This window comes from Protomyctophum parallelum (assembly GCF_964188405.1).
Source record: "Protomyctophum parallelum genome assembly, chromosome: 3".
In the NCBI taxonomy this organism is placed as follows: domain Eukaryota; kingdom Metazoa; phylum Chordata; class Actinopteri; order Myctophiformes; family Myctophidae; genus Protomyctophum; species Protomyctophum parallelum.
The window spans coordinates 18326887-18344650 of record NC_139698.1 but is presented as its reverse complement, the minus strand read 5'-3'; the positions used below and the strand labels follow the sequence as shown (position 1 = coordinate 18344650).

At 46.5% G+C, this 17764-nt stretch overlaps 1 protein-coding gene across 1 annotated transcript in view; it reads right to left on the bottom strand.

The window, feature by feature from the left end:
- LOC310855982 (rho guanine nucleotide exchange factor 2-like) overlaps nucleotides 1-16926 on the bottom strand; it is a gene marked incomplete at its 5' end in the record, with an annotated part of 88136 nt that extends 71210 nt beyond the window's left edge. Inside the window, 5 exons of the mRNA XM_083761198.1 lie at nucleotides 7825-7958; nucleotides 8087-8503; nucleotides 14931-15150; nucleotides 15915-16140; nucleotides 16823-16926. Of these exons, the coding sequence (XP_083617324.1) occupies nucleotides 7825-7958; nucleotides 8087-8503; nucleotides 14931-15150; nucleotides 15915-16140; nucleotides 16823-16926 (1101 nt within the window). The remainder of the gene's footprint in view (nucleotides 1-7824; nucleotides 7959-8086; nucleotides 8504-14930; nucleotides 15151-15914; nucleotides 16141-16822) is intronic.
- Between the last annotated feature and the right edge of the window lie 838 nt (nucleotides 16927-17764).

Here is a 17764-nt window from a genome sequence, read left to right as displayed (position 1 = left end):
TGCATGGCGACCCTCCAATTGTTCTTTAAAAACCCATTCTGGGCAGCCAGGAACCCCTTTTGGTGTTTTATAAGCTATTGAAAAACAGCAGATATACAAGCTCACAGCGCGGCACCAAGTTCACCGAGTTCACGAAAACATTCCTTAACTGTTACTCCACTTTGCTCTCTCTCTCTCTCTCTCTCTCTCTCTCTCTCTCTCTATTTTCACCTAGATAAGGAGCTTAATTCCTTCAAACTTAAAAAATGTGTTCTTCCGGAACACAATAAAAATAAAAAAAATACCCCCAAAAAATATTTTATTCAATATTCTAACTTTTAAAATCTGTATATTTAAGCCGTATGATGTCTTTAACAGTGGTTCCCAAACTGGGGTCCGGGGACCCCCCCAGGGTTCCAGGGGGTCCCCAGCTAAATGATAGTTTGGAACCAAATGGACCCTGACGGGTCCGTTTGGTTCCATTTGTACACCCTCAGAGTTAAATTAACATTGATTTTACTATTTAAATTGGGGGTCCCAGAGATAGAAATGCCATTAAATGGGGGTCCGTACCGTAGACACTAATGCATGTAAAAAATGGTGGTCCTTGAAATTAAACGGGTTGAGAGTCACTGCTAGAGCCGTAAAAACCTTCTGGGTCCCTGGCGAATATTTTCTAATGGGGGTCCGCGGGGCTAATTAGAGTCAATTTGGGGGTCCTTGACGTGAACAAGTTTGGGAGCCACCGGTCTATCAGATCTGACGCAACGTCGCACCAACCGACTTGGAATGGAGTTTGTGAATGGATGACGTCGTTGTGTTTTTATAGGGAACATCCTGTGATCAGACACCAAGAGATGATGGAACCCACATTATCCCGGGGACCCCTTTTGGTGTTAGCATTATGTTATGCTTTAGCTATTGAAAAATAGCAGATCTACAAGCTCATAGCGTGCCACCGAGTGGCGCGCTACGAGCTTGTAGGTCTGCTATTTATTTATTTTTAAATCGAAGAACGACTGACATTTTTAGAATCTGATCTCGGGTCAGAATGGGTTCATCAGACCAGTGTGTGTCCAGTGGAAACCTCGTATGAATCTGATCTCAGGTCAGAATGGGTTATTATCTCCAACAACAGTCCCAGTGTGTGTAGTCCTATAGTCTAGTCAGAACCCTCCCAGCTGTTATTAACATTTCAACAGGAGGAAACAAGGAGGAACAGAGCCCAGAGAAACAGAATGAGATGAGTGGATGGAAGTATAGTCAAGCTTGTTCACTTCTCAGAGGAGCGAGAGAGAGAGAGAGACTGAGAGAGAGAGAGAGAGACAGAGAGAGAGAGAGAGAGAGAGAGAGAGAGAGAGAGAGAGAGACAGAGATGGAAGAATTTAATGAAAAGTAGAGGAGCGTATCCGTGCATGCGTGCGTGTGTCAGTGTGTGTGTGTGTGTGTGTGTGTGTGTGTGTGTGTGTGTGTGTGTGTGTGTGTGTGTGTGTGTGTGTGTGTGTGTGTGTGCGTGTGCAAGTGTGTCTGTGTGTGTGTAGTGGGAGGAGTGGGAAACAGGAGAAAGTAGGAATGAGGAGAGAGAGGGTGATGCAATAATGCCAGTTAGTAGAGCAACTAGCAAGCAGCTGGTAGAGAGAGAGAGAGAGACACACAGAGACAGAGACAGAGACAGAGACAGAGACAGAGACAGAGACAGAGACAGAGACAGAGACAGATAGAGAGAGAGAGAGAGAGAGAGAGAGAGAGAGAGAGAGAGAGAGATAGAGAGAGAGAGAGAGAGAGAGAGAGAGAGAGAGAGAGAGAGAGAGAGAGAGAGAGAGAGCAAAGTGGAGCAACAGTTAAGGAATGTTTTCATGAGTTTCATGTAAAAAAAACATTGCGTTTTGAACAACACACACACACACACACACACACTCAAAACTGGTCCCCAAACAGTGGGTCGGGACCCATTTGTGGGTCGCGGACACATTTCCAAGGGTCCCTTTATTTTTTTGTATTTCATTATTGTGTCAAACTAATTAAAAAAAACATGGCCACATTTTTCATGAATTCAATATTGCATTCCCATGCAATTTCGTTAAGAAATAAAAGAAAAATCGAAGAAATTCCATGAATGATAAAACTATATTGTTTAAGAAAGTAGTGCAAATACCCGATCTACAAGATCATAACGCGGTTCAGGGGGTCCCCAGAACCCACATATAGTCCTGAGGGGGTCCCAGGGGGTCCCCAGAACCCACATATAGTCCTGAGGGGGTCCCAGGGGGTCCCCAGAACCCACATATAGTCCTGAGGGGGGTCCCAGGGGGTCCCCAGAACCCACATATAGTCCTGAGGGGGTCCCAGAGGGTCCCCAGAACCCACATATAGTCCTGAGGGGGTCCCAGGGGGTCCCCAGAACCCACATATAGTCCTGAGGGGGTCCCAGGGGGTCCCCAGAACCCACATATAGTCCTGAGGGGGTCCCGGGGGGTCCCCAGAACCCACTTCGAGAAGTGCTCCTCTGTAGCCTGGCTCCAGCCCTGAATCGCTACCATTAAAAAACAATATATGTCCTATACTGTAAGTCGGGGGTTCCCAAACTTTTTTCATGTCAAGGATCCCCCCAAATTGACAATAATTAGCCCCGTGGACCCCCCATTTGAAGAGACATTCCAGGGACCCCCGTAAGAGAAGATTTGTACGGTTCTAGCAGTGATTCTCAACCCGTTTAATTTCAAGGACCCCCCAGTTTGACATGCGTTAGTCTACGGACCTCCGTTTAATGGCATTTCTATCTCTGAATCAAAGTTAATTGAACTCAGAGAGTGTACAAATGTGTACACTCTCTGAGTTACAGATCCTTATAAGGTTCCATTTGGTTCCAAACTATCATTTAGCTGGGGACCCCCTGGAACTCCCTCAAGGACCCCTGGAGGTCCCCGGACCGCACTTTGGGTGTGTCACGCTATAGGTCCTCTGCTGATGACCACAGGAATAGACGGTGACATCATCATCATCCAAGGACCTTATCGGTGGAAACGCTGAGGTCGTGATCTGGAAACTTCCCTCTAGGCATGCTGGGAATTTCCCATGCAGTCCTTCTAGGGATGCAGACAGCATCAATGTGGCACTTACTGGACAGTTACTTTACGCAGGCATGCACTCACACACGCACGCACGCACGCAGACACACAGACACACACACACACACACACACACACACACACACACACACACACACACACCACTGTAGCAACACACGCACACTGAAAATGTGGAGCAAATCTTTAAATATAGATTCTTTCAGAGTGACAGTTCTTTCAGATTTAACTGAAATTTTTGCTTCTGGAGGGGGGTCCCTGCTGGAACAACATATGTTCAGATGGGGGTCCGTGGCCAAATACTGATAATTCTAGGGGTCCATGATATGAAAATGGTTGAGCACCGCTGACACAGAAACATAGGTTTTTCAGAAAACTGTTAGGATTTAGAAGACATATTGACATTAACTTTTTGAATTACATTTCCCAATTCACTTGTCACTTGTCCGGAGCACGAGCACACAAACAGGCCTACATTTTAAATCAACTAACTGTAAGTTGGTTTTACATGTTTGAATATTAGGTGAATATTCTAAGTTTGCAAGTTAATAGCCCTAGATTAGAATGTCTATTCTAATCGGGTGTCATAAAGTTCAGAAGGTGGACGTGGATTGGACATGTCTGCAGAATGGACCCAAGTGCCATCCCAAGGGTAGCTATGAGGTGGACACCACCTGGGAAAAGGAAGAGAGGCAGGCCCAAAGAGACCTGGAGAAGATCAGTGGAGAGAGAAATGAAGGCGTTGGGGTGGACCTGGGGCCAACTGCAACATTGGGCGGAAGACAGACTGCTTTGGCGTTCGTTAGTGAAGACCTTATGTGCTACCTAGCACGAAGAGGATTAAGTGAGTAGAATGTCTATGATCTTACAGTACATATATTTCAGCACTGCCTGTGCACCCACCCAATAATTAATTCCTAAGACTTGGGAGTCGTTTAAGGGGACTAGTTTTATATTCATTTGAAAGTTCTGGCAGAAAATGTGTATTTATTTAGTCAAATATCTCCACTTTTCCACGAGCTGCTCACAGGACGACATTCTCTCCGGCGAGTGCAGGACTGAACATATCAATACTTTATACTGTAGGAAGCACAAATGTACGGGGCACACAAAATGGGTGGTGTGATCAATTACCCAGCACCAATCGCAACACCGCCTGTCAATTGTGTGCGCCATAATGTTTGTGCTTCCCAAACGTCGACTGTTCCCAAAGGATTTTTTTAATATTTTCAGTGTAGCTTTTCCTCATGTAAAAGTGTCGTTATTTTACATGTTTTCTGCCAGAACTTTCACATGGATATGAAACTATAGAGGACAATATCTGACTCAAAGTCATAGGAATTAATTACCGGGTGAGTATACGCGCAGCGATACAAGTTTACATGCTGACGTGGTCAGGACTGATATATGGCTGGGAATTTGGTATTTGGAATACATGAAATGTATGTAAGATTACAGACATTCTAGGACTATTAACAATATTGGAAAGGTGATGATTAGGAAATCCAGACCATAATGCCAGACAACATTGTTGGCTGGTTATGAGCGTCACAGAAAAAGCGAAACCAAGAGTCACTTTAATTTAATGCACTTGTCCGGGAATATTTAATACTTCAATACTTAAGCAGACAAGCCTTAACTTCAATACTTAAGCGGACAAGCCTTAACTTTAATACTTAAGCGGACAAGCCTTAACTTTAATACTTAAGCGGACAAGCCTTAACTTCAATACTTAAGCGGACAAGCCTTAACTTTAATACTTAAGCGGACAAGCCTTAACCCATTTTGGGCGGGAACCCCTTTTGGTGTTTTAAACATTGTTATACTTTAGCTATTGAAAAATAGCAGATCTACAAGCTTATAGTGCGGCACCAAGTGCCGCGCTATGAACATATAGGTCTGCTATTTGTTTTAAATCAGGAAAATGTGCCTCAAATCTTTGAATATGTATACTTTCAGAGTTTCAGTTTTTTAACTCAAATCTTTGCTTCTGGGGGGGGGGGGGGGTCGCTGGAACAACATATTTTCAGATGAGGGTCGGCGGCATATTACATATAATTTTTGGGGTCCTTGACATGAAATATTGAGAACCACTGATACAGAAACAATGAAACATGAGGGTTTTTTTGTTTGTTTTTTTGACGTCAGGCCTAAATGGGTTAATGTCAAGCTCTGGGTCATATAATATTTATATATTATTAACCCCATAATCAGTAATAATGATGAAGTTGCATGTGAGTTGTGTTCATTCATGTGAACAGTCAGAGGTCCCTCTGCTGGTCAAATAGAGTCATTACACTAACAGGACAGGGGCTTGCCATACAGTAGGTGTCAAATAATTGTATTTAAGAACAATAATAGATCTATATCCTATTCTAATTACATTTAAACGTGCCATGTTATCTTAAAGCAGGTAGGTGCCTTCAGTGCCTTGCTCAATGACACTCTGACAGTACACGTCGGTTATGGAATCAGATTAGTCTCGATAATCGCAAAAAAGATTCACAAATGTACCGATTTGTGCCGGATATAAGACGACTCTGATTATAAGACGACCTCCATTTTTCAAGACTCATTTGTGGAAAAAGAACATTGGATGAACATTGAATTTGGTGTGCTAACAAGAAGAATGCAGAAGTAGCACCTAGTAAACGCTATAGACCACCTATTAAAACCACCCACCAACTAATAAACCCTCCACAACGTAATAAAGCCAAGCCTATAGTCTAGTAAACCAGTGGTTTTCAACCCTCTTCATGTCAAGGCCCATTATTTGTGGTTCGGCATGTAAAGCCACGGAACCACCATTTGATGAGATTTAGCCTCTCATACCCAAAACTAACGATTATTTTATCGTCGCCGGATAAGATTTTGTCCACAATTCCATGCTGTATTGATGTGGTACCATATAGGAGAGATAATGTCTCTCAATGTCATACTATCAATGATAAGGGCTACCAACTAAACCCTAGGAGAAGCTCTCGTCGTCCTGCTAAATACCTAACCGACACTGACTTCGCTGATGACATCGCGCTTATCAGTCAATCATTGGAATACGCATATAGCTCCTATGCCACCAAAATGTGGAACGCCCTACCAACAGTCATTGAGACATGTGAATCCCTTGACTCCTTCAAAACCGCTCTCAAAGGGCACCTACGGACGGCTGCAATTCCTTTTCCCCTCACTGTATACGTTTCTTTTCCCTTTTTGCTTCCTTTATGATGAATTCCTGTTCTGTTCTTTGACTATATAGAAGTGTCTATTTGTACATGGTGGACCCTCTTGTAAACAATTGTGATGCTTAATTGGGGCGTCCACTCACAGTTAACAGTCTTTGTATTGAGTTTGTGCTTGAAATGTACTGTAATTCTGCAAACTGTTAAAAAGAAATCAATCAATCAATCAATCAGGCTCTCCTTCAGTCTCTTGAGCAGGCCTCCAACTGTGTTGGTCTTTATCTCAACGAGACGAAAACTGAATACGTAAATATATGCAAATCAAACAATAACAACATTATACAAACACTTAACAACACTCCTCTGAAACAGGTTGATGACTACAAGTATTTGGGTTCATATATATCTTCTTCCCAAAAGGACTTTCAAACTAGGAAGGGTATGGCCTGGTCAGCCTGCAATGACATGCATAAGATCTGGTCAGCCCAGCTTAGTAAGTAAAAAATATTTAGGACATTTAGTTGAGCCGATTCTACTCTGATCTAATATACGGCAACCTTCCCCGTGTTTCTTCACTAGTCCGATCCAGAAGAACACAGTTTGCCGGCCACTGCTACAGAGCTGACAATGAGGTTATATCTTCCCTTCTTCTCTGGTCGTCCTGCCTCAAACCCAGACCAGAGGTAGAAACCAGACCATCGCTATAGGGACACATGCATCAGTAGGCAGGAACTGGGGATGGCAATGAATAACCGGGAAGTCTGGCATGGCATTGTGAAATCCATTATCTCGACCGCGGTCGAAAAATTATGATGAGGAGAGATAACAGACAAAAATGTGGATCACAATAATAATTATTTTACATTCTCTAAATGTGTCGACTGCAACTTAGTAAATGCAGATGTACAGTAACTCTCGAGAGCGTAAAATGAAACCAAGTGGTCCATTTGGTTTCATTTTACGCTCTCAAAAGTTACGGATCTACAAGGGTCCATTTGGTTACCAACTCTCCGTCGTTTAGCTGCATTGGGGACCACCTGGAACCCCCCTCAGGGACCACTGGTGGTCCCCGGACCACCGGTTGAGAACCACTGTAGTAAACCCATAGCCACACACACACCATAGTCAAACCTATAGCCAACCATGTGACTCACAGACAGTAAACTGCAACCTGCCCTGCATTCTCTTCAGAAGATGCACATTTATGGTTACATCGTGAATATTAACTTATGGGATATCAGTGGCACAAAATGCATACATAATGCACACAAAAATAATTATGCATGCATACACACACACACATACACACACACCCTCACACACACACACACACACACACACACACACACACACACACACACACACACACACGCACACGCACGTCGCACATGCAGGTTGTCCGAACATTGCCACACACCTGCACGGGCACACACAAACATGCACACACAAACACACAATCACAAACACACGACACGGGTGGTCCTTCCTGACCCTGCGACACTCACACACGCACACGCGCACACACGCACACACACACACACACACACACACACACACACACACACACAGGTGGTCCCGACCTTGCGCTGGGCGGCCATGGTGCGCAGGAAGCTGAAGGTCCGTCCCAGGGAACTTCCTGTCGCTTTGGCGCTCCTCCTTTGCTCCGCCTCCTTCTCCGGCTCCTCCTCCTCCTCCTCCTGCACCTCCCCCCCTCCTCCTCCAGGGGGCCGGCCTCCTCGCTCTCTCTCCGCTCTCCTCCTCTGCTCCAATGTCTCTCGCCCTCCCGGGGGCCGCCCTCCCCCCTCTCTGTCCGTTCTCCTCCTCTGTTCCAATGTCTCTCGCCCTCCAGGGGCCCGGCCTCCCTCTCCCTCCGTTGTCCTCCTCTGTTCCAATGTCTCTCGCCCTCCAGGGGCCCGGCCTCCCTCTCCCTCCGTTGTCCTCCTCTGTTCCAATGTCTCTCGCCCTCCAGGGGCCCGGCCTCCCTCTCCCTCCGTTGTCCTCCTCTGTTCCAATGTCTCTCGCCCTCCTGGGGCCCGCCCTCCCTCTCCCTCCGTTGTCCTCCTCTGTTCCAATGTCTCTCGCCCTCCAGGGGCCCGGCCTCCCTCTCCCTCCGTTGTCCTCCTCTGCTCCGATGTCTCTCGCCCTCCCCCTCCCTCTCCCTCCGCCGTCCTCCTCTGCTCCAGTGTCTCTCGCCCCCCTCGTCCGTCTCGATGTGTCCACTCCTCCGCTGCCCACAGCTCGTCCAGATCCACATCCACACTGAGGACAGAGAGAGAGAGAGAGTCAGATCCACACTGAGGACAGAGAGAGAGACAATCAGATCCACACTGAGGACAGAGAGAGAGACGATCAGATCCACATCCACACTGAGGACAGAGAGAGAGACGATCAGATCCACATCCACACTGAGGACAGAGAGAGAGAGACATCAGATCCACATCCACACTGAGGACAGAGAGAGAGACATCAGATCCACACTGAGGACAGAGAGAGAGAGAGAGTCAGATCCACATCCACACTGAGGACAGAGAGAGAGAGACAATCAGATCCACATCCACACTGAGGACAGAGAGAGACGATCAGATCCACACTGAGGACAGAGAGAGACGATCAGATCCACACTGAGGACAGAGAGAGACGATCAGATCCACACTGAGGACAGAGAGAGACGATCAGATCCACACTGAGGACAGAGAGAGACGATCACATCCACACTGAGGACAGAGAGAGACGATCACATCCACACTGAGGACAGAGAGAGAGAGACAATCAGATCCACATCCACACTGAGGACAGAGAGAGACGATCAGATCCACACTGAGGACAGAGAGAGACGATCAGATCCACACTGAGGACAGAGAGAGACGATCAGATCCACACTGAGGACAGAGAGAGACGATCAGATCCACACTGAGGACAGAGAGAGAGAGACGATCAGATCCACATCCACACTGAGGACAGAGAGAGAGAGACAATCAGATCCACATCCACACTGAGGACAGAGAGAGACGATCAGATCCACACTGAGGACAGAGAGAGACGATCAGATCCACACTGAGGACAGAGAGAGAGACGATCAGATCCACACTGAGGACAGAGAGAGAGACGATCAGATCCACACTGAGGACAGAGAGAGAGAGACGATCAGATCCACACTGAGGACAGAGAGAGAGACGATCAGATCCACACTGAGGACAGAGAGAGAGAGAGACGATCAGATCCACACTGAGGACAGAGAGAGAGACGATCAGATCCACACTGAGGACAGAGAGAGAGACGATCAGATCCACATCCACACTGAGGACAGAGAGAGAGACGATCAGATCCACATCCACACTGAGGACAGAGAGAGAGACGATCAGATCCACATCCACACTGAGGACAGAGAGAGAGACGATCAGATCCACACTGAGGACAGAGAGAGAGACAATCAGATCCACACTGAGGACAGAGAGAGGGAAGGAGACAATCAGCGTCAGAATCTACTTAATCCCATTTTGGGCCCCCCTTTTGATGTTGAAAAATAGCAGATCTACAAGCTCATACAAGCCACCGAGTGGCGCGCTACGAGCTTGTAGGTCTGCTATTTTTGAAAAATCAAAGAACGACTGACATAGAAACATGGCTTTTTCAGAACACTGTCAGGATGTAGAAGACATTTTTAGAATCTGATCTCAGGTCAAAATGGGTTAATCCCATTCTGGGAGGGGACTCCTGTTGGTGTTTTAAGCATTATGTTATACTTTAGCAATTGAAAAATAGCAGATCTACAAGCTCATAGCGCGGCACCGCGCTATGAGCTTGTAGGTCATGCATGCGTGGGTGGGATATTCAGTTTCAAAGGATGCAGTCTTTTGTTTTGCGTGCCGACACTTCCAGAATGACAGCTAAAGTCAGTTAAAAAACATGAAACCCCCGTTAGTGCGGGAAGTTCTATGGAGCAACGCTTGTGTGTGTGTGTGTGTGTGTGTGTGTGTGTGTGTGTGTGTGTGTGTGTGTGTGTGTGTGTGTGTGTGTGTGTGTGTGTGTGTGTGTGTGTGTGTGTGTGTAGGCCTACTACCTAAATAACTCATTTGGAGGTATGGATGTGAGGAGAGCAAAGAGAGGAAGTGGTGCAGTCTTGTTTTTGGCAGCAAATTCTGATTTTAGTCACCTGGCATGTTTTAGTGTTAAGTCGAAGTTTTCGTCGACTAAATAAGATTTTAGACAAAAGGTGTTTTGGCGGGCCTTGATGCCGCCGTAATGGCTGATTTTACACTTACTGAAAATAGCCGATCTACAAGCTCACAACATGTCGCGTTGTGACGCGTTGTGAGCTTGTAGATCGGCTATTTTCAGCATGCAACCAAGTGTAAAATGACTAATAATGGATCTTGTCCACTAGTCCCTTCCTAACATTTTTGTCTAGTTTTTATTTGTTGACGAAATTGTCATTATATTTAGTCCTAGTTTGAGTCATCATAGCTTCGTCAGTGGAAAAAGGTACCGGTAGTCGACGGACATTTTTCGTCTTAGTTTTAGTCATCATAGCTTAGTTTTAGTCGACGGAATCGACACTGGGAAGTGGGGTTTGGGAGAAGGGGAAGTTGTTATCCGTCTCTCATGGCCCACTTCCTCCAGATGACATTTATATCACCTCCAGAGTCCAGACACATGGAGCCAATATTATGTCTTTCTGGCGTTTCAAATCCTCTTACAGCAGAACCCGGGTGTTATTGAACTGAATTATACTCTCCTGTGCTTCATTTATGCAAACAGACAAAAGACAACACAACACTCACCTCAGGTTGTCACCTCCTGAACTTAACCAGGAACCTGGGGGAGAGAGAGAGAGAGAGAGAGAGAGAGAGAGAGAGAGAGAGAGAGAGAGAGAGAGAGACAGAGAGAGAGAGACAGAGAGAGACAGAGAGAGAGAGAGAGCGAGTAAAAAAAAAAGAAGAAGCAAAAAGCAATCTTGATAGCACAAAGCAATAAGTCACAACAGCCAGTTTCACTCGAAAAAGCTAAACATCAGCCCCATCAAATTAAAATCATCCGCCTGGCTGTTGTGTGTGACCAGACAAAGAAGGGGACCCACATGGCAGTACAGTATGTGCAGCGAAAAACGAAATATGCAAATAGAAAATAAAAATACAGCAAGTACACCATGCAACATGCTCCTCCTGGCTTCAATCAGAGCTGCTGTCTGAACTGTGAGCCATTAGAGCCATGTTAGTGACTTTTGTGCCCAGACAAAGTGATCGGGAAATGTATACTTGTCCGAAGGACAAGCGCCTCAAAAGGTTAATGTCAACACCATTTTGGTGTCAGCATTATGCTATGCTTTAGCTATTGAAAAATAGCAGATCTACAAGCTCGTAGCGCGCCACCGAGTGGCGCGCTACGAGCTTGTAGGTCTGCTATTTTTTGAAAAATCAAATAGAGATAGGAGATTATTTCTGCCCTCCACAGTAAAGCGACGCTACGAAGCACGGCTCGCTACATGAAACATGTGATGTCGTATAACTCCCTCTCGGCTTCACTGGGTCGACTCTGATCTCTGCAGAACTAAACACACATCATCACACTGTAACAGTATGACCGTCGGAACATTCACATCCATACATGAGAAATATAGCATCAGAAATGTGACAGAAAATGTTATTAGTCTCGAGTCTGTATAGTCGCTGAACATTAAAAATGTGGCACCTGGAGCCATACTGTAGCTTTTAAACAGTAGCCAAAACACAAGAGTAACTCAAATGAATTGGACCGTCAGACAGCTATAGTGCTGCACGATTCTTGCTACAAATGTAGAAATGAGTACTGTAGGTGTCTGTTTCTAGATCGCCATCTTTTGTCGATTCATTGTGCAGCACTAGCACGCACGCACGCACGCACACAGACACACACGCACGCACACACACACCAGTTTGTCTACATTGCTAAAGAAGATGCCGGGTCCAATCCCCGATTACTGAAGTTCCCCTGAGCAAGTCGTCTCTGAACTTGTCACTGCACAGTCGGAGCAATAACCACAATAAACAACTAAATACATGGAAATACACAAATCAGAATAATAATTAATTGGTAATTTCTGGGACTGACCGAAGCTTTAGCTACACAGATACAGGCTCAGACAGGAGAACAGCACCTGGGTCAGACGGCGAGAGTAGATGAGACCTTCAACTTCCGTTGATACATCCCTTATGCTGGTCTAGAAGCAGATTCCATCAACTGTCTGTCTCTCAGTTATCCTACCGTCTGCCTCTCCTACACTGTCTCCCTCTCAGCTGTCCTACTGTCTGTCTCTCCTACACTGTCTCCCTCTCAGCTGTCCTACTGTCTGTCTCTCCTATACACTGTCTCCCTCTCAGCTGTCCTACTGTCTGTCTCTCCTACACACTGTCTCCCTCTCAGCTGTCCTACTGTCTGTCTCTCCTACACTGTCTCCCTCTCAGCTGTCCTACTGTCTGTCTCTCCTACACTGTCTCCCTCTCAGCTGTCCTACTGTCTGTCTCTCCTATACACTGTCTCCCTCTCAGCTGTCCTACTGTCTGTCTCTCCTACACACTGTCTCCCTCTCAGCTGTCCTACTGTCTGTCTCTCCTACACTGTCTCCCTCTCAGCTGTCCTACTGTCTGTCTCTCCTACACTGTCTCCCTCTCAGCTGTCCTACTGTCTGTCTCTCCTACACTGTCTCCCTCTCAGCTGTCCTACTGTCTGTCTCTCCTACACTGTCTCCCTCTCAGCTGTCCTACTGTCTGTCTAAGAAGTTAAAATGTTGACTGCTCTCTCCAGTTAGCAAAGCAACGAGGAAATAAAACTTGCAAAGACGAACGGCTGAGAGAAGCGGAGATGCAGAGGAGAACTGAGAGAGAGAGAGAGAGAGAGAGAGAGCATGAGAACCCTGACCTTACTGAGGGGGACGAGCCAACTACTGAGAACAAATACAGGAAGGAAGCTATATGCGCGTGCACACACACACACACACACACACACACACACACACACACAGTCACACACACACACACACACACACACACACACACACACACACACACACACACACACACACACACAGAGTGAGGCTACTAAAGGGACATGCTGGGAGAGCGCTTTCAGAGTGTCACACACCATGACATCACATGATCTGAGAAACAGACACAGAGAAACAGACACACACATGCACACGCGCGCGCACACACACACACACACACACACGCACACGCACACACACACACACACACACACGCACACACACACACGCACACGCACGCACACGCACACGCACGCGCGCACACACACATGACATCAGACAAGACACTGAGACCAGAACAGGCAGCTGACAAACTTGGACTTCAAAACATGTACAGTAAGGCCATTAGCGAGGAGAAACGCCTCGGCAACGAAAAGGTGCATTCACACACCGACCTGACGGACGGACGGACGGACGTGACAACGATAACCACATGGCAAGGCTGGCTGGCCAGGGGGAGGCAGTTTAGAGACCAGGATTACGGCATGTTTTTTGTGAGGGTACCTATACAACCCTAGGGGACACGGGGAGAACATGTGAGGGTACCTACTACCCTAGGGGACACGGGGAGAACATGTGAGGGTACCTACTACCCTAGGGGACACAGGGAGAACATGTGAGGGTACCTATACCCTAGGGGACACTGGGAGAACATGTGAGGGTACCTACCCTAGGGGAAACAATAAATAAATAAATAAAAACAGTACAGCAGCAGTACAGTAGTGCATCCTGTGGATGCAGAGGTCGTCGTTCTATTAACTATAAACTGCGTTTTGGGATTCAAATTGCACGCTATTTTAATCTCTGGATCTACAAGCTCACAGCTTCAGGGAGCGACAGCCAAGTACGAATCAGTCCCAGTGAAGTTCCAGGTGGTCCTCGACTAAATGATGGTAGCCAAATGGACCCTTATTAGATCTTTAACTTAACCCATTTTGGGCGGGGACCCCTTTTGGTGTCATAGCAGATCTACAAGCAGATCTACAAGCTAGCTTTTTAGGTCTACTATTTTTGAAAAATCGAAGAACGGCTGACACAGAAACATGGCTTTTTCAGAAAACTGTCAGGATGTAGAAGACATTTTTAGAATCTGATCTCAGGTCAGAATGGGTTAACTGTCATTTATGTGACAGTTTTAGTTACTAGTTATTTTGTAGATTTGAATTATTATAGAAAGCATATAGGCTACATTAACCACTTTAGCTTCACTTCAAGAGCTACATTATTATTGTCAAACATCTGCGTTACATCATTCAGAAGAAGTCTAAACAATAAGAGAATGTAGAAGATTATTGTTATTTTGATCAACGTTTTCCCTGTTATCTCTCCCGTGGTACCACATCAACACAGCATGGAATTGAGGACACAATATTATCCAACACAATATTCTAAGTCCATGAGGCTGAATGTCACCAAATGGTGGTCTGGGGCTCAAACGCCACGAATAAATAACGGGACTGGACTTGAAAAAGGTTGACAAACGTTGCTATACTGTATAACAAATAAACAAATTCACACACAACTGACACACGTTGAAATGCAAATCAGAACACATACAGTACATACAAACCAAGACATGAAGACGAATAAATCCATAGTCAAACATGCACGCGCGTGCCTGCACACACACACACACACACACACACACACACACACACACAGACGTACCGTGGCGACAGGATGCCGTGGAGTGGGAGCGTTGGCAAGGCCTGTACGACGGACCGTACTGGGAGAACTGGGAGAACTGGAAGAACTGGGAGCTCTGCGGCGGCTGTGGGTACGGGTGCTGCTGCTGCCCGGTGGCAGCGCTGTGTGCTGCGTGTGTGCGTGCGTGCGGGGCGAGGCCGTCGTGGCTGGCACCACCCGGGGGTCTCCACCAGCCCTGCAGCTGACAAACACACAACGGAGCCAGTGTGAGGGAGGGAGGGAGGGAGGGAGGCATGGGGGTACTGCGTGTGTGTGTGTGTGTGTGTGTGCGTGCGTGCGTGCGTGCGTTAATGTATGGCAGCTGACGGATACGCTGACATGTCTAAACATGACGTCACAGTGTTGACATTGTAGAACTTAATGTCATTATTACAATATAAAGTGAAAAGCCTTCATGTTCATTCATGTCTCAAATGTTGCGGACGGACGGACGGACGGACGGACGGACGGACAGTATCTCACACGACATGACTGACAAAACATTTGAAATCCAACTAGAAAAAAGCACAGGTCTCCCTCCGCCAGGTCAGGTATAGGTTATCTTGGCCTCCTGGTGGCGCTATAATAGATCCAAAAAAAGAAAAGAGTGACATTTCAGTAATGTGCGTGCAACATTTCACGGACATCGCATGCTGGGTTCATATAATTTCACAAAACTAGTGGACGAGAGATCCAGTATAATTTTCATTTTACAATGAATTAGCTGCATGCTGAAAATGGAGTAGATCTGCTATTTTGTGAAAGTGAAAAGTGAAAAATTTTGAAAAATCGAAGAACGACTGACGTAGAAACATGGCTTTTTCAGAAAACTGTCAGGATGTAGAAGACAATTTTAGAATCTGATCTCAGGTCAAAATGGATTAAAACTGTTCAAGAGACTACTACGACTAAAACTGAAAATCTAAATCTGCTGCCAAAAACAACACTGGCCTCAGACAACCCAACCTCCGGTGGAGAGTAGGGTTCGGCCTCGTCGAGTCCCGCCTCCTCCTCGGCGAAAGACAGCAGTGGGAACGGGAACAGCTGTCCGTAGGACGTGATTGGCGTGCGCCGTGGGTCCCGCCCACTCTGGACGGAGGAGGAGGAGGAGGAGCAGGAGGAGGAGCGGGAGCTCAGAGCGCCAAGCAGGAGGCGCTCAAACTCCTGCGGATCCAGGCCCTCCAGGCTGACACTGGAGGAAGAGGAGAGAAAACATACTGTGTTTATAGTTTCCAAGATGGCCGCGGGAACAGGACGGGGGGACGGCAGGAAAATACTAGCGTCATTTGTATTGTTGACCTATTTCTAAAATATTAGCGCAACTTTAAATCAACTTTGACCCCTCGATCACAACTATTTTTTGGGCGTAGTGATATGGACACAACAATACAAATGACGTTTTGTGGATTAATTTACTTTGAATGCATGGCCCCCTGTACCCCCCACAAAATGACTGGAATTACTTAATATTTCACCAAAACCAGAGCAGAACTCCCACCACGGAACTCGGGCAATAGCGCGGCACTCAGTGCTTGTAGGCACTACGAGCTTGTAGGTCTGCTATTTTTTTTTTTTATCGTGAAAATGTGGCACAAATCTTTGAATATATATTCTTTCAGAGCAAACTTTTTAACTCAAATCTTTGCTTCTGGGGGGTCCCTGGAACAACATATTTTCAGAAGGCGGTCAGCGGCCACTTACATATAATTTTTAGGGTCCTTGACATGAAATATTGAGCACCACGGATATAGAAACACTGTCAGAAAACTGTCATGATTTGGGAGACATTTTTTTTAATTTCGACGTCAGGCCTAAATGGGGTACCACTGGCCCTACATGGCTATAGTAATCTCACTCTCTGTCGCCGCCCTTACCTGCGCTGCTGGTACTGCGGGGTCCAGAGAGCAGCGGCGGCAGTCTGCTGGGGCTGCCAGCTGTGTCTCCGCTGCTGGGGGAGGAGCCCGGCCCCCCGGGACATGGACGCCAGTGAATTGGAGGAGGAGGAGGGCTGGTGGAGGTGGAGGAGGAGGGGCCAGGGGAGGGGGGAAGGAGGAGGAGGGGAGGGAGTGGGAGAAGGGCAGGGGGAGCAGGGAGGAGGCGCGGGGCACCGCCCCCCCGACGACGGGGCGACGGGGGGGGAGGAGGCGGCGGTGGGGGGGGCCGGAGGGGAGGTCATCTGGAAGACAGGGAGAAAAAGGAAAGGAAAGGAAAGGTACTATGTTTACCCAGGGTAACTGGACTATAAGCTCAAGAACTGGTTTACAGCCAGGCCCTGCTCATAGAACATTTCATGGTAGAGGTTCAATGCCTTGTCCAAGGGCACTTCAGCGGTGGTAATTTTAACGTGCCGGTCCGGGGATACGAACTAGCGACTTTCCGATATCAAGACCGCTCTGCAAACCGTTCGGCCACCGCTGCCTAAGAGAGAGAGAGAGACCCCCAATGGAGGACGGGTATGGAAGCATTGTCGTTTTTATTCTGTCATAGAATGAGCACACCTGGAGATGAAATGTAAATACCATTGCATTGTTTTAATAAATGTTGTCTCAAAAAACGCATTAATGACCTGAAGATTAAAAAGCATTTCTCTTTTTTCATTTTCATTTTCAAAAATTGCATTTGCATTTTATTATTGTCCACTAATTAGCTGACAATTTTTTGAAAATGTAAAATCTAATGATATTTTATTTGTCATTTTATTTCTGTCATAGAATGAGCACACCTGGAGATGAAATGTGAATACCATTGCATTGTTTTAATAAATGTTCTCTCAAAAAACGCATTAATGACCTGAAGATTAAAAAGCATTTCTCTTT